General features: G+C 52.8%; 5 protein-coding genes across 5 annotated transcripts; 2 read left to right on the top strand and 3 right to left on the bottom strand.

Annotated features, from left to right (window-relative positions):
- Nucleotides 1–2,503: 2,503 nt before the first annotated feature.
- Nucleotides 2,504–3,124, bottom strand: IUM83_16564 (GATS protein 3; the record flags this gene model as incomplete). Its single annotated transcript, XM_067941453.1, has 1 exon — nt 2,504–3,124. The coding sequence occupies one exon, from the start codon at nt 3,122–3,124 to the stop codon at nt 2,504–2,506; it is 621 nt and encodes a 206-aa protein (XP_067783303.1).
- Nucleotides 3,125–4,589: 1,465 nt separating this feature from the next.
- On the bottom strand, nt 4,590–4,895 carry IUM83_16563 (UcrQ family protein; the record flags this gene model as incomplete). The annotated part of the gene is made up of 1 exon (XM_067941452.1): nt 4,590–4,895. The coding sequence occupies one exon, from the start codon at nt 4,893–4,895 to the stop codon at nt 4,590–4,592; it is 306 nt and encodes a 101-aa protein (XP_067783298.1).
- Nucleotides 4,896–6,587: 1,692 nt separating this feature from the next.
- IUM83_16562 (Exoglucanase 1) lies at nt 6,588–7,970 on the top strand (the record flags this gene model as incomplete). Its single annotated transcript, XM_067941451.1, has 1 exon — nt 6,588–7,970. One exon carries the CDS (start codon nt 6,588–6,590, stop codon nt 7,968–7,970), a length of 1,383 nt encoding a protein of 460 aa, XP_067783297.1.
- Nucleotides 7,971–8,567: 597 nt separating this feature from the next.
- IUM83_16561 (Glutathione S-transferase) lies at nt 8,568–9,577 on the top strand (the record flags this gene model as incomplete). Its single annotated transcript, XM_067941450.1, has 2 exons — nt 8,568–9,362; nt 9,431–9,577. The coding sequence occupies 2 exons, from the start codon at nt 8,568–8,570 to the stop codon at nt 9,575–9,577; spliced, it is 942 nt and encodes a 313-aa protein (XP_067783300.1).
- A 2,356-nt stretch (nt 9,578–11,933) lies between these two features.
- IUM83_16560 (uncharacterized protein) lies at nt 11,934–13,741 on the bottom strand (the record flags this gene model as incomplete). Its single annotated transcript, XM_067941449.1, has 2 exons — nt 11,934–12,226; nt 13,462–13,741. The coding sequence occupies 2 exons, from the start codon at nt 13,739–13,741 to the stop codon at nt 11,934–11,936; spliced, it is 573 nt and encodes a 190-aa protein (XP_067783299.1).
- Between the last annotated feature and the right edge of the window lie 7,978 nt (nt 13,742–21,719).

The raw sequence follows: 21,719 nt of genomic DNA, 5'->3' as shown, positions 1-21,719 counted from the left end.
GCGGCGGCGCCGATCTTGAGAAGCCATTCCCCAATCTGCGCGGAGAGAAACTCGGTCTCCATCCAGCATCCACACTGTGCACGAGCAGCCCACTCAACCACCACTCCAACGGCAGGCTGCTCGGCATGAACCACCAGCCGCAACGCCGCCACTCCAGCTCCAGACTCTCCTCCGCCCGCAAGCGCGCGGCGCCGACGCCGCTACAGCCTCTGGCCGCGCTGCTCGAGCAGCTCTCGCTGCGCGTGGCCGCTGTGCGCCGCTCCAGGCGCGACGTGCGCTACGAGCTCGTCGTGGAGCACGCCGCCTCGCAGACCCGCTGGCGCAAGGCGCGCTCCTTCGACGAGTACAAGGACCTCCAGGCGCGGCTGCTGGCGGCGCTGCGCCTCGGCCACTTCTGCCAGGCCGAGTGCCCGTGGCTCTACACGTTCGTCAAGAGCTACTTCCCGGGCTCCGCGACGCTCTTCGGACTGGGCGGCCACAGCGACTGCGCCGTGGAGAAGCGCCGCGCCGCGCTGGAGCACGTGCTGACGTCGCTGCAGAAGTTCGTGGTGAACCGCCAGAACGCGGCGGCGTGCTCCATCGTGGCCGGCAGCGTGACGCAGCTGGTGGCGGACTTCGTGCTGGGCGACGTGAGCGACAAGCGTCACCCGCTGAACGGGCTGTGCGGGCTTGGCAGCAGCAGCGGCAGTCTTTGTGCAGCTTACGCGACAGCGTGTGCTCGTCCCCGTCGGTGACGTCGGACGAAGGCGACGAGCTGGCGGACGAGGCGCAGGACGCTGGCGTGTGCACGCTGTGCAGCGCGAGTCTGGACGGCGAGGCGTTCGGTACTTCATCGGTGTCGGACGTGTCTAGTTTTCACAGCTCCAGAAGTTCTTGCAGCAATTCGTCGTTCCTCAGCTCGTCGAGCCGTCGCAGCAGCGTGCTGAGCTACATCACGACACTTTCATGCGGTCATCAATTCCACGACGAGTGTATCGTGCCGAAGCTGAACGAGGAGATGCGATGTCCCACATGCCACTCGGAGATCGATTCAACCTTCTGAGGCTAACTTATGTAGACCGCGCGCGTGAATGAACATGATGTATTTGTGCTGTGCTCTTGGAAGAGGTTGTGAGCTTGGTCTAAGCTAACAACCTCAGAAGAATGGTGTTGAAAAACAACGAGGAGGTGGCACTCAATCCATGTATTGGATAGCAGATTGGTAGAAGTTGTTGGCAGTGGAATACTTCAATACTGCGGTTGGCAGTTCCAGGCGGCACATAATATGGCATATAATATATGCCATGACAAGAAGTCGCGTAAGATGGCAAAAAGTCGCGTAAGATGGCATATAATATATGCCATGACAAGAAGTCGCGTAAGATTTGTGTACAATGAAGTACTGCCGTGTTCGATGCCTGACTCATTTTCAGGCCTCTCAAAATTAGGTAGTGTGTGAAGGGAAAGTGCAAAATGCCTAATCCTATTTTTCAAAATACCTAATTGCGGACATGCCTGAAACCACCCTGGCTCGCAGTCTATTCGCGTCGCTGCCTGTGCATTCCACCTTTCGGCACTCTCCACCTCCTAGCACGAATGGGGAAGACAAAAGGATCGAGGCGAGGGTCTAAGAAGGGTGCTCGTGGAGACCAACAGACCGCACCACAGCCTAAAGTCACTAGTGCAAACCGCTGTGTCAACGCTGCCCTTGTGCAAACTAAAATCACCCCTCCGCAGCAGCGACAAAAATGGATCCCCAAATACGAGGCTGAGCTTGGTCTTCAGCCTTTGAGTACAAGTGTTGTTGATGGTGAAATTACCGAGGCATGGTGCAAATTCTGTCAAGCGTTAGGCGGCGAAATTGCACCTGCTTAAGAGCGCTAAGAGGCTGACTGAGAAAAAACCGCCCCCCAAGACCACAAATATCAAGTCGTTCTCATCTTTCAGGCGTGACAACATTCTCACGCACATGTTGCAGATGTGAACTGCGAGGGCAATTACACGTTACTGTTCGCATTCGTCGCTGGAGTGGCGGCGATATCACCCGGCACTCACTCAGTTGAGAGTGAGTTCAGCGCCTTGAAGCAAGTCAAGAACCCGCAGAGAACAGCTCTAACCAACTATGCAATGGAAGGCCAACTCCAGTCGCTGCAGTACTTCTTTTTGCTCGATCTAGCTGAACGCGTCGCTAGGAGTCCACGTAGCTGAGACAATTCACTTGAATAAAGTATACCACCTGCATGCCTAATTTGGATTTTGAGCCATTTGTATCGAACTACAATTCACTTGAATAAAGTATACCACCTGCATGCCTAATTTGGATTTTGAGCCATTTGTATTGAACTACTTAAGAACTACCTATTCAGACTTTTCCCAAAATGCCTAATCGAGGTCAAATTAGATAGGTAGGTATTTCTGCCTAATTTTGAGAGGCCTGCTCATTTTCATGCCGATTGTGATCCGGTTTGATGTAAAGCGTGCGAACAGCAAAAAACAGACATTTATTGACATCTTGGTACACCCCTTACATTCGCAGGCGCTGCTGCTGCTGTTGCTGCTGCGTGGAGTCCGAGTTCGAGCCAGACGTCAGCGGAATGCAAGCCTTGTACACCTGCCACGAGTAGGCGTTCCTCAGGAAACGCACTCCTAGCCAATACCAGCGAAGCGTACACGTGCCCTTGCACGACGAGTAGTCGATGATGTAACCCTTGTCGGTGATCTTCTCGTGGCAGTTGTCGCTCTGCAGTACACGCGTGTTGTCGAGCCAGACCTCGCACGGTCCGTCGTGGGTGTATCCCGTGGAGCGCATGGCGTTCCCCGCCGGAATAGGTTGTGGCGTGCCCTTGGGGTCCGTCCAACCACAAGAGAAGTCGGCACCCTTGGTCACCGTGTACTTGCCGTGGTCCATGAAGTCGCGCAGGGTCTTGTAGCCGTTCTTGGTGCGCCACAATCGAAAATCTTGCTGCGTAGCGAACCCTTGGTTCTCGAGGAAGGCCAGCGGGTTGTACTTGGTTTCCTTGTCCTTCGTAGTCCACTGGGGCTCAGGCTGCAGCACAATCTGATGGGCGTCGGCGGTTGGCGCCAACAAAGTCGCGCTAGATAGAGCACCAATCACGACGAGCGTCGACACGAGCGAAGGGGTCATGGCGAGCGTTGAATGGAGTGGGTTGCTACTGCCGGATGAACGACAAAAGGCGAAGTGAGAGCGAGCAGCGTTCACCTTTGATCGAAAGCAAAAGGTGCGTGGCAGATGTAGACAGCAAGGTCAGGGTACACTGGTGGGTGGATACCAAATGGTTCTGTCAGTACACCATTACGTTCTTCCCATGATCCTCGGATGTGGAGGCATGCTCTCTGAGTCAGGGGCCCTGACTCAGGGCAGTTGAGTGCCGGAAGTTGCCGTGTCGATTAACGAAAAAAAGAAAAAAAAACGAGAGTAATAGCGAGCGAAAACCATTCATGTGCAGCCCTCACGAAGAAACAACCTCTCACTGGAAAATCTCTATGCTCCCTGCTGCTGGATGAAAACAGGGCTGTGCACGGTATGCACCCGATGCACTGCATTGAGCCAAGGCGAAGGAGGAAAAACGTAAGCTTGCACACAAGTTACATACGCTGTGGCGTTGTTCGGCCCAGGCCAAATTTTGCGGTGCATTCAGCCCAACAATGCAAGAAGAGCAAGCAGTGATGTTATCTCAGGGTGGAAGTGCTACTTCGTCACCTAGGGAGTTAGTTGGTCGGCATTTTGGCAAATATCGCATCTGTAGTGATGAAGTATAGATCCTCCTGAGAGCATGCCAAATCCCGTGAGAGACCTAACCTGCAAAAAATTAGGTAATTCGGGGGGTTCGAGTGCAAATCAATCGTTCAAGTGAGGCAATGCAACTATCTGTACTGTATTTAAATATCACGATTTCCACGAATTCCTGCACTTGTGCACTCCCGCGGCGACTCCAACGAGCTTAAGCTCGCTACCGTTCGATCTTATCCAAGTACATCGACTCGAGCATGCACTTGCTCGATCGGGAGTGAGATCAACACGTAAATGCGCGGGTTCTGAGCCAAGTATGAGAGGGCTTACTCCTATGCTCGGTGGGGTAGTGCACAGGCAAGTAATTGAAATGGTTCGAAGCATGCGAACACGAACCCCGCCAGGGTGCGAGGACACACCTCGCCATATGTCCAGTTACCAGCGCACCACACACTCAGTTTGTCCGAAAGAAGATGGCAAACACCGAGTATTTAAACTTATTTTAATAATTTATAAAACTCATTTTTAATAAGTTCAAGTATTCGGTTTTTACCATCCTGCTTCGGACATTAGGCCGTCTGGCGCTCTCGCTTGCTGCAGAGTGGGCCGAATTAACTTTAGTTCTAGTACAAGTGATACAACTTTTAATTAATGGAAGTAACAGTCATAATCGAGATACTCTGTTGCACTCGACAAGGATGGTCGCGGTAACGAATGAAGCAAGGGCGATCTCAAATCGTTTGGCATGGCTGACTCGCTTATTTTGCTCACTGAGTGAGGACACGCCCTCAAAATACTCAACAAGAGAAGTACTTAGCCCGGTGTTGTTCACAACAGAGCAATAACCAGACAATCCTCTTCAGCTCCAGTGCGATCGGTGCTCCTTGTCGTTGACGGTCTTTCCCCATGCGATGGTCCCGAACAGTAGCAGCGCTGCCGGGACGAGCACAGGGCCATTCTCCTTGATCTTGCGCAGCGTCTTGTGCGGTAGCGTGGCGATGAGACTTCGGACAGGGTGAATCTCGTAGGGCGAGAGATGGCGCGTCACGCGGTCCGTCTGGTACGCGGTCTTGCGCCACCAGTTGACCATTTCTGGGCCGGGCGACATCTCGGCGGGGAGGGTCCAAGTCGATCGGTCTGTTGCGCGCCACTGCGAGAATTGCATTCTGGCACTGGTGATCATTATGTTGCAGTGAGCAGGCTGACGCGTACAGGGTGATGCGCGCGCGATTGCGCCGCCCAGGCCGGCATAATCGTTCGCTGATTGGCCAACTTATCAGGGACCGCTTAATTGGCATTTTACAGTAACCACAACGTGTGCTGTAGCTATTTCTTCAGTGTTTCCTTTGCTTCGTACAGTCTGTATGCATTCTTGTATCGTCGAGAGCACTGGCGCAGCCTGTGCTGCGCAGCGTACCGGTACTGTATCCACCAGTTGTCGTAGCCAGAGACATCTCAAGCCGACCAGCTCTCGGGGAGATCCAAAGTGCAGCCGAGATTATGGTATTAAAAGCTTCTGGTCATTGCCACAATGCAGCATAATTCGCGTGGAAAGTTCGAACATCTGTTCGGCAGTTTGAATTGCAGGATCACGCGTGGGGATACAGCTTGATACCGTACATTGTCAACAAATTCCCAGTCTACAAGGCAACGGAGTTGGGCGCGGTTTATTTTACCCTGTGTTCTGCATGTGTCTGCAGGCTCCAATTGAAGATAACAGCAATTGACGATGAATTCGACTCATTGTGACTGGTATATGGAAGAATATCATCACTTATCGGACCGTACTTAACGCGGGTTATTACAAAACTCAAGTTAATTTGTGCAAATCATCGGACCTCGTATCAAATATACTGAGTCCGAGTCAAACGTGATATGCAGAGCTCTGATTGGTCCGACCCTGGGGACGGATGGCACGAGCGAGCTCAGCGAGCCCTGCCTGCGGTTTGACAGTCCGTGTGCGGAGCACGCGGCTGCAAACTCAGGACCCAGCAGGGGTCTGCGTAGCAAGCGGAGGCGACGCGTGCGAGCCGCACCGGGCTTAGGGTTCTGGACCAGCGAGCGTAGCGAGCCTTTAGGGGTTTTGGGGCGCGGAGCTGGGTGATATAGTATGGGTGACACCCCTCCGTTTCGGCCTGACTACGTTTAGGGTTTGGGGTCCGAGGGTCCGGTATGGACAGTATTTGTAAGCCCGTGAGCATCTTCTTTGGGTCATTTTCTTAGTTATTGTGACCAGATTATTATTAATACTCCGCTTCTCGCATCTCATCTCTACGACAAATGCGTTCAGTGTGTGTTCGTCATCTCCGTGCTGGGTTCCGAGGCATCCGATGCTAGCTGCAGCTCACGTCTTCTACATCTACGAAGTGAGTTGTGAGTCCATCGAACTGCACGATACAGTGCGGCCTTCAATTATTAATATATGCTTAATACGATCATACAAACGACTTGCTTGGTACACCTTGCCCAATGTACTGTCAGCCCCTCTACGGAGTCTGAGCAGGATCGGTTTTCCCCAATCTCAAAGCACCATCCAATCCCGACCTCAACATGTGTTGCCAACATGTGTACAGCTCATCATGATACAGGGAGTTAACTAAAGCATGGCACACAAACGCCTCGTCCTGCCACGGTGGCATATCCATTGATACGGTGGCTACCACCGTATCAACGAATATACCTAACCTGCTGGTTTCGTTGAACGCCCTTGAGCGCGAAGGCCATGTTGTTGAGAACAAGCGCCATGCACTTTACTGATCCGAGCCCAAGGAGGGATTTGGTTAAGCAGCAGCACCACTCACTTTGCAACTTGCCGGTTTCCGATCAAGGCCTCCACGACATCAAACGCCACTGCCCTATGAAGCTCTCCAGGACCACCGTTGGGCTCGCAGTCGTCGTTGTTTCCTCGATTGGAGCTCCTTCCTCGGCGCAACAGCCCGGAAACAACGTTCCGGAGAAACACCCGTCCCTGCCATCACAGATCTGCACGAAAGTCACCGACGTACTGGCTCAGGTCGACCAGGCGGATTCGAAGGTTGTCAAGTGTTTCACCGAGAAATCCTCCGTGGTGATCGATGCCAACTGGCGCGCCATGGTCACCGTCGGAACCAACGAAAGCTGCTACGCCGACAATAAATGGAACTCGACAACTTGTTCGACTCCGAAAGAGTGCGCCAAGATCTGCGGACTTGAAGGCGCTGACTACGCTGGCAAACACAATATCACAACGTCCGGCGATACGCTCAACATGAAGCTGGAAACTACCGGCGGGGTGGGCACTCGCGTCTACATGCTGGATGCATCGGGAAAGAAGTACAAGCAGTTCAAGCTGCTGAACCAGGAGTTTACGTTCGACGTCGACATGTCTTCACTGCCGTGCGGTTCCAACGGCGCTCTTTACTTCTCCAAGATGGACGCAGACGGCGGCACTTCCCGCTTTCCGACCAACAAAGCTGGTGCCGCCTATGGCACGGGTTACTGCGACGCTCAGTGCATGAAAGACGTCAAATTCATCAATGGCGAGGCCAACCTCAACAACACTTACGGCTCCTGCTGTGCCGAGATGGATATCTGGGAGGCCAATAGCATGGCGACGGCCTACACGACCCACCCGTGCTCCACCGATGGCCAGGAAAGATGCATCGACGACAAGGATTGCGGCGCCACCGACGAGACGCGCTACACGGGTTGGTGCGATAAGCCGGGCTGTGACTTCAATCCGTTCCGGATGGGCAACAAGAAGTTCTACGGCCGTGGCAAGAAGTACGATATCGACACAACTCGTCCATTTTCGGTCATTACGCAGTTCGTGACTGATGACAACACCGAGACCGGCGAACTGGTAGAGATCCGCCGGTTGTACAAGCAAGACGACCGTGTGGTGGGCAACCCGAAAAGCACCTGGCCCGCGCTGAATGGCACTAATTCGATCACCGATGACATGTGCAACGCATCCAAAGCGTATTTCGGTGACCACCCGTACGTTATGGGAGGGCTCGCTCAGCTCGGCAAGCAAATGGTCGGCGGGATGACATTGGCCATGAGTATCTGGGTGGACTACGGGTCGAACATGACGTGGCTGGACAGCTACTCGGCTGGAGCCAATCCGAATACCCCTGGAGCTGTGCGCGGCAGCTGCCCGAGCGATGGCGGCGACCCTGAGAGCGTTTTCGCAGAGAGTCCCGACGCGACAGTGAAGTTCATGAACATCCGCTCAGGAGATTTTGGGTCAACGTACTAGACTACTTCCTCTAGACATGTTCGTGTTGATGTGTTAAAACTGAGAATTGTGATATTTCTTCTTCGGTATATGAACGGTGCCAAAACTGCGCAAACATCCAAACTCAAGATCTTCCCCGACATTTTAACCTACTGGAAGCATTGTCTTCGATCGAAAGAAAAAGGGTGTGCATAAATGTCAATCGCTCCGACAACTCTGGCGTGAACCGTGTAAAAAAACCAGAAGTTGACCCCGACGCTGGCAAATACGGTACTTTGCGAAATAAAAGTACGTATTATTTCGATATTACAGAAGTGGTCGTTGTCTACACTACAGCATTAATTGTCGGAAGCCCTCCAGCCCTCCTGTGTCATTCGCTTCGCATTTTGGCATTGGGCACCAACGGAAGCAGCAGAACAAATCCAGTCCATGAATCTGTGGCCGTAACAGCGGGGGGGCTTCAAATCCCTTTTAAGATCACGAGGGATTCGTCAACACTTTTTGGGGGGCTACCTTTGATAATAAGGCGACGCAAGCTGATCTCGCTCATTTACCAATTCGTCACGTCCTGCTGCAACCCCAGCTCTCCTACACCCTTCGCCATCTTCGACAACGAACATGGCCGCCCAACCAGCACCGTACAGTTCCACTATCGAGCCCAACGCCAACGCCGAGTTCCCGGCTGAAAAGGGTCGCTACCACCTCTACGTGACCTACTCGTGCCCATTTGCCTGCCGAGCACTGGCCGCTCGCAACCTGAAGGGCCTCGAAGACGTCATCGGACTCTCAGTAGCGCACCCAGTGTACCAGAAAAGCAAACCGGATGATGAGAACGACACGCACTTGGGGTGGGTGTTCGTTGACCCCGAGACGACCCCCACGATCGTTGGGTTCAACGGCAAGGAGTACTCACCCGAAGGATGCATCCCTGACACTGTGAACAACGCCAAATTTGTGCGGGACCTGTACGAGAAGGTGGACACGACACCTCGTAAGTTTTCGGTGCCTGTGCTGTGGGACAAGAAGAAGCAAACCATCGTGTCGGAGGAGTCGGCCGGTATTCTCCGCACGCTCGATTCAGCCTTCCGCAATTTGGTGCCGTCCAACTTCCAGTTGTATCCAGAGGAACTGCGTGAGGAAATTAATGCTGTGGAAAACGGGTTGCTGGCAGAGATCAGCATGAGCCTCATCAAGTCTTTGTTTTCGAAAGACTCGGAAACCGCTCAAGCGGAGCTAGAGAATGGATTCGCGAGTATCGCCAAACTGGAAGAGCTTCTGTCCAAGCAGCGGTATGTTGTTGGCAACAGCGTGACCGAGGCCGACATCCGCCTATTCAACACGCTGATTCGCTTCGACGTTTCCCAAAAGAAGACCAACCAGCAGAACCTCACGCAGTTCCCGAATGTCGTCAGTGTAAGTTGCTGATGTGGCGTTATTTAGTGATGCAATCGGTATTTACATGTGTTGTTTGTTTTTATCAGTATCTGCGGGATCTGTACCAAATTCCTGCCATGAAGCGCACGGTGCATTGGGGTCATCTGAAGATTGCTATTGTGAACCACCGACCCGATGCGCCAGTGGCCGAGGGACCTTTCATTGATTATGACGTTCCTCACGGCCGGAACTAAATCATTGTGTTCGAATTGTCCCGCCGCAGCATGCCGATTACCCTGATATTTCACTGACGTCGTGCTTAACAATTTGAGGTGAATGGCATATTAAAGTATGCGTTTTGAACTTCATTCATCCATGTTTTTAGTGCAATCTTCTAATTGGGAGAATACTCGATTCCTGCAGCACAGTAACGACACAACTAGCCACTTCGATATCAACGAAAACGGAACTACCGACACTACATAGATGCAAAACTAGTGTCCAGTTCCACCGACACAGAGATACCGAAGCACGTGACCTGTGGCATGCTGAATATTAGATCTTAACAGCAAAACTTCTTGGTGGCACCCAGCTAGTCCATGCGAAAACGAGCATGTACAGCACCTGCTTGTTATTCCAACATCCCCTCGACGAAGTCGTGCGCGGCACGAAGAGAAGCACTGAAATTTCGTGGCCGAAATTTAAAGAAGCAGATGAACAAAGCTACGTCCTGCCTCCATTTGTTTATTTATCGTAGCCTACGCGGCGTGAGCGCGGTCTAGGCAAGCTCTAACAAAGCTCTTGGTTTCAATTTGCGGACCGCACAGCATAACAATAGATAGATTTTGCTGTAATATAGTACTGCTCTCATCTTTTCTTTAATATCAGAAAATAGGTAGTTTAGTTGTTTCTTCCACCGCACTACTGTTCCAAACGGATATAGTACAGTAGTCGGAGCTAAAACAGAACAGCATTGCAATACTTAATGGGAAATTCGCCTTCACTTTTTACCTATCACACAACTGCTTGAAACTGATACTCTATTAGTAGATAAGACTGGACTGCTCAAGGAACTACGCCAATAATACGGACGTGTTAAGTAGCGTGGACCGTACGATGAACCCAAATTGTCCGGGTATTGGTCAGATAATTTTATTATCGTTGCACTTTCGAAACCTAAGTCGCTCGTTTTGTTCGAGAAATATTGGCAATCCATAAATATTGAGAAATTACCCTCACGTCACCTATGTTGTAAAATTTCGTGCTACCAAAAAGCAGTCAAGGCCCAGTTAAATCCACTCGTGGATCGTGGTATGCATTTTCTTATTTTTCATTCGGGGACCCGGGTGGTGGACCCGGGGGGGGGAGGCGCAGTTCGAAGGTTGAAACAAACGACATATAGACTGAACAGGAATAGATTAATTGGAATTACAAGATTGCAAAACGGCAGCGGATAGAGCGCATAACCGTTTTTCTGCTTGCAATGCCGATGTTGGAGGCTTGGACCACTGAGCAAGGTTAGGAGTAAAGGGAGATAAAGTTGAGAAAGCCGAACGAGAAACGACGCGAGAAACCAACATATATGTTTGCTGGGGCTTATTAATGATTCGGACCGATGACTTCCATTCGACGACAACCATAGATTCCAGTGTCTCCCCTTGCACTTTATAAATGGTAGAAGCAACCGCAGTAACGATAGGGAGCTGTTGCAAACGAAGAGATAACGATCTTTTCTCACCAGTGACAGACTTGGAGAGAGCGATAGAAGTCTTAGAGTACGCTTGTGCGTCGTAGAAAAGTGGGGAAATGGCGGAATCTAAATCTGCATCAATAGCGACCGCATTGGGGCCCCGAGCAATACGAACGAGTGCGTAAAGTGGTGGGTTGGAGGCAATCTTCACATCAATACCAGCGTTCGAGTAATGAATAATTTTGAAGGTCGAATATGCAGAGAAGGCGACATGTTCTAGAGTACCCAAAGTATCATTGGCGGCACCCTTGGTAGGACGGACATTTTGAGTAACTTGAACAGGCATTTTAACAGGAAGGAAGCTCGACTTGGGGGAGGGCGTGCGAAACGAAGAGCAGGCCTTCCGATAATAGTACTGCAATAGTACTGGTACCGCTTGGAAAAATAAACTAGTGTCGCTAAGCATGAATACCAAGAAGTAAGTTATTGGGGTGAAAAGTATTGTATTGACAATTGCCTGACCTTCACCACGGCATCGTAAGTAGACCTACTGGCCGTTTACCACCTTGGTGACAGTGCTCGCACTCCAAAAGCGTTTGTTGAGCTTTAAGAATAGGATGGTTTCCAAGTGCATTGGCAGCATTCCCTGGCGGTGGTGAGAAAGCGTGTACTTGGCAACGCTAAAAAGCCGTTCGACAGCGTTAGAAGTTGGAGGGATAAATCCTACCCCACCAAACTCCTTTTTCGCCGTACGCTGTTTCTTTCGAGCGGACAGCACTTGGTCAGCGAAGCCTTGAGGGCGGCCACTGCGCGTGGGTGTTGCAGCTGCTGCCGAGACAGTCTCGAAAGAATGCAGCATTAGCCACTGGTCCTCCGTCAGCTCCTCGGACTTGTCCGCAAGCACCAGCACGCACGCTTCCTCAAAGGCAGGGTCCTTGACGATTGTAGCACTTGTCCACAACGGGATGCTTCTCGACGGGTGCGTCGAAGATGCCGTGCACGTCGAGAAGAGTCACGCCCTCTTCCTGCAACTTCATGGTGGCCAACTGGAAGTCACGAAGCTGGTCGAGCAGAGCTCGCAGACGGTTTTCTTGCCGACGTGTAGGCATTAAAGACACGATGTCGTCATCGTCCGTGTCCAGCGCGTCGCGCAGGTCGAAGTACCGGTCGATTATCTTGTAGGTCGATCCCCATCTCGTCGCCTGGCGAAGCACTGGACGCAATTCAGTTTTCCCCTTATTACACAAAATATACAGCACATTAAAAACCAGGATAAAAAGTCACTTAATCAGAATCCCAATTTTGACATGGCACAAAAATAGAACAGAAGTTACATTACCGGAGTCGATTGCCTTGTTCATTCCTCGCAGCTTCCGCATAAGGTGTTGTATTTGCTCCAGTTGGGGCTCGTAGTCGTCAAGAAACAAATTGACTGCCAGATTAAGTCGATGGCTGGCACAACCAATTAATGGCACTTGCAGCAAATACGTGAGCCTCGTGTTGACCGAGCAGTTGTCACCCACAAGGTACACAATGCTGGTGATGTCTCGTTGAAAGAAAGGTAGATTACCCGTGAGAAAAGCGACATGTATCCCAGCCGTCTGGTCCTCGACACCACCATCGACAATCGGTGCCAGTGCCAGGAGCACCTTCTAGGAGTGTTGATCGTGTTCAAACACGGCAAACACAGCAACGTAATGCTCCGAACGAAAACTCCACCCGACAATCATGATACCAAATTGGCGAGGGATGAACACGCTGATGGCATTCTCGACCTCCTTGGTCACCAAAACAGCGTGCTTCAGCAGCGTTTCGGTGCAGTCTTCGTGTACTTGTCGGCAATTGGGTTCTCACAAAACGAAAACGACAGGTTGCACTCGGTAATGAAGTCGAGCCAGCAGTACACTGTCTGGTTGTTCTGATCGATAAACGTCACAAGCGTCCCTGAGTTGAAGCCGCTGCTCTTCAGCGTCGTGACTTAGTCGGGGTGCTGTTTCAGCACGTGGCTGAAGAGGTTGGAATAACCGGTTTTAACATCTTGCTTTCGAACTACACCGCACTGGCAGCGGAAATGCTCAGTAGGTTCGTCTTGCTCGTCGAGGAGCGGGTCCAGAAGCCAGAATCTCCATCGGCAGAACTTCCAGTTCTGCCTCGACGATTTGGTTGTCTCCCAACTTGACACGAATGCTCTTGTCACAAAATTTCGTTGTCCGTAGCTGATGTGCCTCGACCCAACGTTTTGACACGTAGATTGTGGTAGCTCCACAGTCAAATAACATTCTTCCTGTGGTGAGACTATTGTCACCAGCGCTGGTTTCTCCAATTACTGAGAACAGCGACCGTGACTTGTACACCAGAGGGTTTTCACTCAGAACGTTAAGGCTCATATTCTCAAACTTAAGTGTTCCGGTTACGCTTTCCGCCACGCCAGGACCCTCTTTAACTGACGTGGTTGCCCGTTTCCCTGCTTCTCTAGCTCCTTCTTCCAGATGGGGCAGTTGGTTTTGATGTGGCCAGGCGTCTTGCAGTGAAAGCAGGTGCGACCTTCGGCGCGCTTAGGATCAGATCTCGGCTTGAAGCGCCCTTGGTAACGGAAGGGTTTCCCCTTAAATGGCTTGTCTCCTTTGGGAGCTTGGCCAGCTGAGATCTTCCTCTTGTCTTGACGAGACTGTCGGTCGCGCACGTCATCGATGAAATGCGTGACTTCGTACTTGACGGCCAAGCTCATGGCTTCACTCAGATTCTCGGGATTCTCGAGCCTAACGTAGCTGCGTGTACGAGGCGTGAGGCCGTTCGCGTAGCACAGGACCTGATCGAGTACGCTCTTGCCTTCAACCCGAAAGATAAGAGCAGAGTACTCACCGTTGTAGGTCTTGTGGTGTAATGCCACACCAAAATTCGGTGACCGGCATGTGACCCGACACCGATTTCCGGTGACAACAGCCTGGGCGAATAATTTGGATTAATTATACTTGAGTCCACAAGTATAATATAAATCAAATAAAACACCAAGTAGGTAATTTAAGGTAAAATGAGAAGTGTATTGTTTGTAACTTGATCTTCCTCCTAAATCTGCTAAAACTGTTTATCATCTATGAAAGGGGTTGACAGTGGCTGGCTGTCAGAGCCCCGCTAATATGCATATCTCTGATTGGTAGAAAGATGCTGCTTTCTACCAATAGGATCTTTGGGTAGGTGTGGACCACTCATTGTGGTGGCCCACTTCAATGTATCCATTGGTGTGTCTTACACCAATGTGAGGAAGTATCTAAAACTTTTAACAGATATCCTATCTGTTAAAATCACAAGTGGCTGTAGCCACTTGTGTGTGTAACCCCCGTTACACCATCCCCCCCTTAAGGTTAGACGCGCGGGGTCTCCGCACGTCAATCTTCTGAATTGACCATTCGTCAATTCTCCGCGTTTGGAGAAGAAACCTGAGCTCATTCAACGATAAGCGCGCCCCAAGTGACGAAAAACCCGAAGGCGGTGGAGAGTCATCTCTCCATCGATGACTACTTCGAGCGCCAGAAGGCGAAGTATGGCGACGTCGTCGACTTCGACGACGACGACGAAGACATGGAGGACGAGAAGGACTCGCCCTCAAAGCGCAAAGACTCAGTGTCGAGCGAATCACTCGACCCCCATGCTAATAACGTTCGCCCGCGTGAAGAGGACGAATAGGACGCTTCGAGCTCGAAGCGTTCGCGAACTGAGAGTGATACCCCACTCGCTTCCGGTGGGGCTCTCAGTTCTCCACGCGCTGGGTTCTCCGCGCGCTGTAGGCGCAGCGCGCGATCCGTGGATGCCGTCTACGTCCGAGATTTCGGACCGGTATGGGAATTCGGTACCTCCGAATGAGGTGCCGCTGTACGTATGCAGCGCCATCAAGGATGACGCTGTCGCTGCCGAGCTGCACTTTGATGCGGAAACACATCAAAGGCGCGATTACTACATCGGACTCTTTCATGAGCTCCGATGGTTTCAAAGCAAGAAGACATCTTCTCGCAGCAAAGTGCCCGAGTGGCAGGCACTTTGTCAAAGTTGGAACGCCTTTGTTGAAAACTTCAACAAAAGGCTGAGTGCTTACCGTGATCGGATTAAGCAAGCGCGTGATCGCTTCGAGACCTACTCGAAGCGTGGAAAGTTGGAGCAACTCCACGTTGCTGCGGAGGAGGCGAATGTGCCGTGCGCTGTGCCCGAGGGCTTTCAGTGCACGAAGTGCTTCCCAGGCGCGGTCCGCTTAAGCGACCGCGACCTGAACGGGTACACGTCGTTCCGTGTGCCCGAGAGTCTCAAAGAGCTCCGTGCTAAGTTCTTAGCACGTGAGGGTTCGGGCGCTAGCGATGATCACAGCGCTCGTGTTACTTCCGCTGCGCCAGCGCGTACTGCTCCTCGTACGCCCTCACCATTTCCGGAATGTCCTCCAGCAAGACGTTCCGCGGCTCCCATGTATCTCGATGGGGAGGAAATCCTCTCCAACGAATACGAAAACGAGCCCCTTGAGGGTTCGTTTTCGGGATACTATGGTCAACAATCCGCTCAACAATCCAGCGGGTTGAGCCGCGGGCGTCACGGATCGGCGGTGGCGGGGGTGGGAACACGCCCCGGGTATGCTCAGCCCCGGGCTGATCAGTATGCGCCTCACCACGACCGGGTGACCGTCGTGGAGCGTCTGCAGGGCGCTGAGTTCGCCGCCCTGAAACAGGAGCTGGCGAACCAGAAGGCCCAAGTCGCGGCGGTCTCGCAGACCGCCTCGAATATCCAGGTCGAGTTGGGGACCCAGATGAAGGGGTTGCTCCAGCGCGTCCGCGCGCTGGAGGAGAGGCTGCTCGTCGCCGAGGCCAGGTCCTCTGCTTCTGCCTCGGTTCCTGCCGAGGCTTCGGGTCAGCCGAGCTAGATGGCTCGTGCTGCAGGTATGGCTTCAGCCGTCCGACGTAAAAGGTCGGATGGAGGCGCATGCTAGACGGTAAGTCTAGCGTGTATGCGTTGCCGTGCCGTGCCAACACAGTGAACGGCTCGATGAAGCACAGAGCAAGCTTGCTTGCTCCGAAATCCGAAATGGCATGTTTAGGCAGGTTTTGAGTGGCTAACAAAACCAATGAACTAACCTTGAATTCATTTGTGTTGCCTCTGCCCACATTGTCTGCGTTCAGCTTCTGTTGGTCAACAGAAGCTGCTATTGCGTCTTGGACAAACCGAATTACGGCTTGTCTTTTGGTGACGAAACTGATTGCATCCGAGCTGAAGTCATTCAACTCGCTCTCCGCTAGAGGCCCGGCCTCTGCGTGGTTCTTTGCGGTGTCTGCGCCCTGCGCAGACCCGTGGTCGTTGTCCTTGTTGGTGGAGGGGTCTGCGCCCTGCGCAGACTCATGTGGTTTGTCCATTGTTGCAGCTGACACTGTGCAAGTGTCAGCGGGTTTCTGCGGCTGCTGTGTTGCAGTCGTAGATCCTCCCCCAGTTAAAGTGGAAGCCATCACTCCGAGTAAACTCGGTAGACGTGGATGCCGCATGGCATTCACGTAGAACGGTGTACACCCGGTCGAGGCATGCACTGAGTTATTGATGGCAAACTCTGCCATCGATAAGCACTCGCTCCAGTATTGGAACGAGTGAGCGTAGCTCTTCAACATATCGACGAGCACGCGATCCACGCGCTCGGTTTGACCGTCCGTCTGCGGATGATCCGCAGTCGACATGGAAAGCTGGCTCCCAAGAAGTGTAAACACTTCTTGCCACAGGTGCGCTGTGAAGCGCGGGTCTCTGTCCGACACGATGTCGGTCGGCATGCCATGGTGTTTGAACACCATGTCGACGAACAGACGGGCCGTCTGCTTCGCGGTCACCTCTGCCGGCACCGCAGCAAGATGTACCATCTTGCTGAAGCGGTCGACGAAGACCACAACACCGGTATTCCCTCCGCTGTCCGGGGGAAGACCAAAGATGAAGTCCAAAGACATGGACTTCCAACACTCCGACGGAGTCGGTAGTGATTGTAACGGAGCCTGCGCGAATGGCTCAGGCTTTACGCGTTGGCATACCTCGCAAGCACGGATGTACTTGCGCACCCACTTATACTGGTGGTGCCAGTAGAAGTCGCGCGTGAGAAGGACGTATGTCTTCTCACGTCCTAGATGTCCCGCAGTCGGGGCATCATGATATTCGTACATGATCCTGAGTCGCAGGTCATGGTCATTCGGCACGACAACGCGATCCGCGTTGTCGTCGACTGCATTGTAAAGCAGTAGTCCGTCGTGCACACGAAAGCGGTGTGCACGCGCTCGAAGGTGCTTGGGCAGCTTCTGACGGGACTTGTCAGAAGGCGCTGTGCCATAGGCAAGCAAGAGCTTCGCGTCCGCGTCGTGCGCGTACGCGGCCTTCACATCATCCAACAGGGACGATGTGGGTTTGCTCGATCGCATGACGTCAATGGCATTGACGTCAACAGCTTCTGCATAGTCCGGCCGACGTGATAACGCGTCGGCCACTACATTCAATCTTCCGGGTTTGTATTCGACCCGGAAGTTATACTCCGCAAAGAATGAGAGCCATCTCGCCATTCTTTGTGATATGTGTGGCGACTTCACTGCAGTGCGCAGTGATGCATGGTCGGTGTAGACCACAAACGGTCTACTTCCAAGTAAATCCACTCGGAACTTTGCGAGTGCGTATTTCATGGCAAGGAGTTCCTTGTCATGCACCGGATAGTTGCGCTCAGCTGGCTTCAGCTGACGCGATTGGTAGTAGACGACACGATCACGGCCCTCGTGATCGTGCTGCATCAACGCGCATCCGATCGCGAAATCGGATGCGTCACACACTACGTGAAATGGGCGATCTTGGTCAGCCACTGCCAAGATCGGCGCCTCAGTCAAGCCCCGCTTGACTGCATCGAATGCCTTTTGGCAACCGGTTGTCCAATTCCACACAGCTTCTTTCTTAAGAAGTTGTGACAGCGGGCGGATCTTGCCCGCGTAATCCTCCACGTACTTGCACAAGTACGTGACCAAGCCAAGGAACTGTCTCAGTTCCTTGACACTTGAAGGCGTTGGCCACACATTGATCACTCTGACCTTTTCCGGGTCAGGGCGAACACCATTCTTTCCTACGAGACACCCGAGGACGGGTATCTCGCTCGCCCCGAAGATACACTTCTTCAGGTTCGCGTAGAGCTTATGCTTTCGCATAAGCTCAAGTAGTTTCCGGAGGTGCACCCTGTGCATCTCTACGTCGGTCTCCCGTCCACATCTCGGCTGTGGATGAACACATCATCGATGTAGCTCGGTGCGAAGTCGCGCACCGAGCGCAACAAGTGCGTCACGCATCTGTTGAAGGTCGCAGGGGCGTTCTTAAGCCCCTGCGGCATCACTAGCCATTTCCAGAGCATGCCGCTTGGCGTGCTCACTGCCGTGACAGGGATATCCCTCTCACGCATTAGGATTTGATAGAATCCATCTCGCAAGTGGAGAGCACTGTAAACGGTGCTCTCGGCCATCGAATCGATGATAACATCTTTTCGCGGTATCGGCGTCTGCGCCGGTACCGTCGCATCGTTCAGCTTATTATACGCATGAACGATGCGCCATCCGCCCTGTGGCTTCTTGACACAGAACGTCGGAGCACTGTGCGGGGACTTTGATTCCCGCACTTGTCCTGCTTTACGACGACTTTCAAAGAAGTCGTCGATCGCTTTCACTTGCTCTCGCGGCAGTGGCCACTGCCGCGTGACACAGTACTTCGTGCCCGGCACGAGATCAATCTCGTGCTGAATACCTTTCTCCTGCGGAAGCTCCGCAGGAATCTCTTCCGGGAGTACGTCTTTGTACTCCCTCAACAATTCGTAATAGGGACTCGACTTCAGCGAGTCCCAACCTTGTTCCTCGAAGCGTTCTCGCTTCGTCTTCGCACTGAGAGTGTCTTCACTATCAGTGGTACTTCCCATGAAGAGCTGCCTCAGCTCTTCGCTCTCGCTCTTCGTTCTTTCGCTGTCCGAAAGAACGCAGACCTGCTCGATGCGTCCGTCGTGCAAGTCGCGCATGAAGCGCTTCCAGCTCATGGCTGGAAGCGAAGTCAACTCCGACGCCGTCGTCGGAGGATTAGCGAGTTTCATTTCACGATACTGGAATCCAGTATCGGTGCGCGTCAAGACGCTTAGCGTCTCGACGTCCGGCGTCACCGCCTCAGTCTGCTCAGCAGACTGTTCTCGTGGCGTCTCGGTCCCGGACCGAGACTTGCGCTGCGTTCTCCGCTTGCGCCGTCTTCTTGTTGTGCGGAGCCCGGCTCCGCACAGTTGTTCTTCTGGTCCAGGCCCGGCCGTGGACTGTTGTTCGCTGGCGGACCCTGTCCGCGGGCGCGCGGTATCAAGCCCAGCTTATCGTCCAGATCCAGGACGATAAAGGGTTCGACAAACACTCGTTGTTTGTACGAGAAGCGCACGTTCACGACGCGCTTCTCGGTCTTCACGATGGCACCTGTTGCCAGTCGTACCTCCAGAAGACTTCGAGGTACATTTACCTCCTCGAAGCCAAGTCTCGGCAGGCTTCGTAGTCGAACAAAGTTGTTCGACGCGCCCGAATCTACCAGAGCGCGAAGAGAGTCACTCGCTCTCTTCGAGTAGACCTTCAAGATGACTAGGTTCGGCCTGTCATCTTGTTTCTTGCAGTGAGAGCTGGTCTCACTGGGGGCTGCAGTCCTCAGTGTCGCGTGCCCGATGTCGGCACGCGCGACTGCATTACCAGTAGGGCGCCCCGCGCCTACTGGATGTTCACGTTTTTTGTTGGTCCGCGGCGATGCCTAGCATCGCCACGACGGCCACCTCCAGGGGGCATGGGAGCTGTGCACTCCCGTGCAAAGTGACCGATCCTTCCGCAACGGAAGAATCGCACGTTGCCTCCCTGCTGCTGGTAACCAGCAGTTGTTGCGTTCGAGAGGTCCATTGGTTCCGAACCTCCCGTCCTCGCTACCGGGCGCGATTGCGGCCTCGGTACATTTGCATGGAGTTTAGCCTGCCGCAGGCTAAACTCTTCTTGCATTGCGAGAGCAATCGCAGCTTCGAGAGTACTCGGGTACTCTCGGAAGAGATAGGTCTTCACAGGCCCATCGCTCAGTCCCTTCATAAACATGACGACTTTAGTCGCCTCGTCTATCAGGTTGGTCACGATGTTCAAGACCAAGTACCGTGCACGCTGCGCGTAAGCATGAACGTCATGCTTACCCTGCTGAAGGTCGAGGAATTCCGCCCTCGACCGGAACGCATTTTGCGGGGGCTCAAACGCTTGTCTGAGCTCCTCTTTGAATATCTCGTACGTGCTAAAGTACGTAGGATCTGAGAGTCGGCGTCCGTACGCCCAACTCTTCGCTCGTCCGCCAAGACATGACATGGCGAACGCAACCTTTGACAACGGGTCGACGATACGTCGAGCCGCTATGGCTGTGTAGAGCTCGACAAGCCACCGGAGGAGAGGCTCGCCCTCTTTTCCCACATACTTGCTTACGCTCAGTTTCAACGACTGAGCACGCGGTGTTGTCCCCGGCGCCGCCGTCGCTGAGGAAGCAGCATCGCGCTGCTCCTCATGATGAACCCCAGAGCAACACCATGTTGCTCCGTCGGCGATAGCGTACGCAGCATCGTAGCTATCGCCGCCTCCCCAATGACTGTTGACAGTTGATGGAGGGCCTCCCACTCTGGATCTGACAGGTGGGGGCAGTCAGCGTGTGCAACATGCGTTGCAGGCGTATTGGAGCTCTCCATGGGCACCTCCGCGCTCATGGGGTTCTCGGCTCCGCGTTCGTACACACTGTACGAACGTCACGCAGTCGGTCGTTGGACGGACTACAAAGTGCTACCAGATGTAGTGGGTCTAACTTGACTCGCTACTTTTGCTTACACGTCGCGCTACGTGTATGAGGAAGCGTAGGAGTTTATTAATAATTTGAATTAATTATACTTGAGTCCACAAGTATAATATAAATCAAATAAAACATCAAGTAGCTAGTTTAAGGTAAAATGAGAACTGTATTGTTTGTAAATTGATCTTCCTCCTAAATCTGCTAAAACTGTTTATCATCTATGAAAGGGGTTGGCAGCGGCTGGCTGTCAGAGCCCCGCCAATATGCACGTCTCTAATTGGTAGAAAGATGCTGCTTTCTACCAATAGGATCTTTGGGTAGGTGTGGACCACTCATTGTGGAGGCCCACTTCAATGTATCCATTGGTGTGCCTTACACAAATGTGAGGAAGTATCTAAAACTTTTAACAGATATCCTATCTGTTAAAATCACAAGTGGCTTGTAGCCACTTGTGCGTGTAACCCCGTTACACTCACTGTGTCATGAAGTCAGCGAGATATCAAGATAGTTACATAGGGACTCAGCGAGGGGTCAGTTGAGATCTGAAACCCCTTCATTTCATTAGGTATTTGTATAGGACACAAGGAAAAGTAGGTTAGAGCCCTAGCGGCTCTTCGGAGAGATAACAAACAAACAGAGCAGAATTTTCCAAGTCCAAGACAAGCGTACACTGTCCGGTAAGTCCCTGCGCGGGCTGGATTATGTCTGCCGTCAGCACCCGAGAGGCATAGCTTGTAGGGTGTTGACAGGTAGCGCCAAGAGACAAGTCGGCCCGGGAAGGGCAAGGAACTCGCCGAGCGCGCCAAGGACAAGTCCCGCCGAGTCTGTGGGCCGGTACGCCGGATAGCCCGGGTGCC

This window comes from Phytophthora cinnamomi (genome assembly GCF_018691715.1).
Source record: "Phytophthora cinnamomi strain GKB4 chromosome Unknown Contig100, whole genome shotgun sequence".
In the NCBI taxonomy this organism is placed as follows: domain Eukaryota; phylum Oomycota; class Peronosporomycetes; order Peronosporales; family Peronosporaceae; genus Phytophthora; species Phytophthora cinnamomi.
Note: the sequence above shows the minus strand (reverse complement) of the source record. Positions and strands in the feature narration are given on the sequence as shown.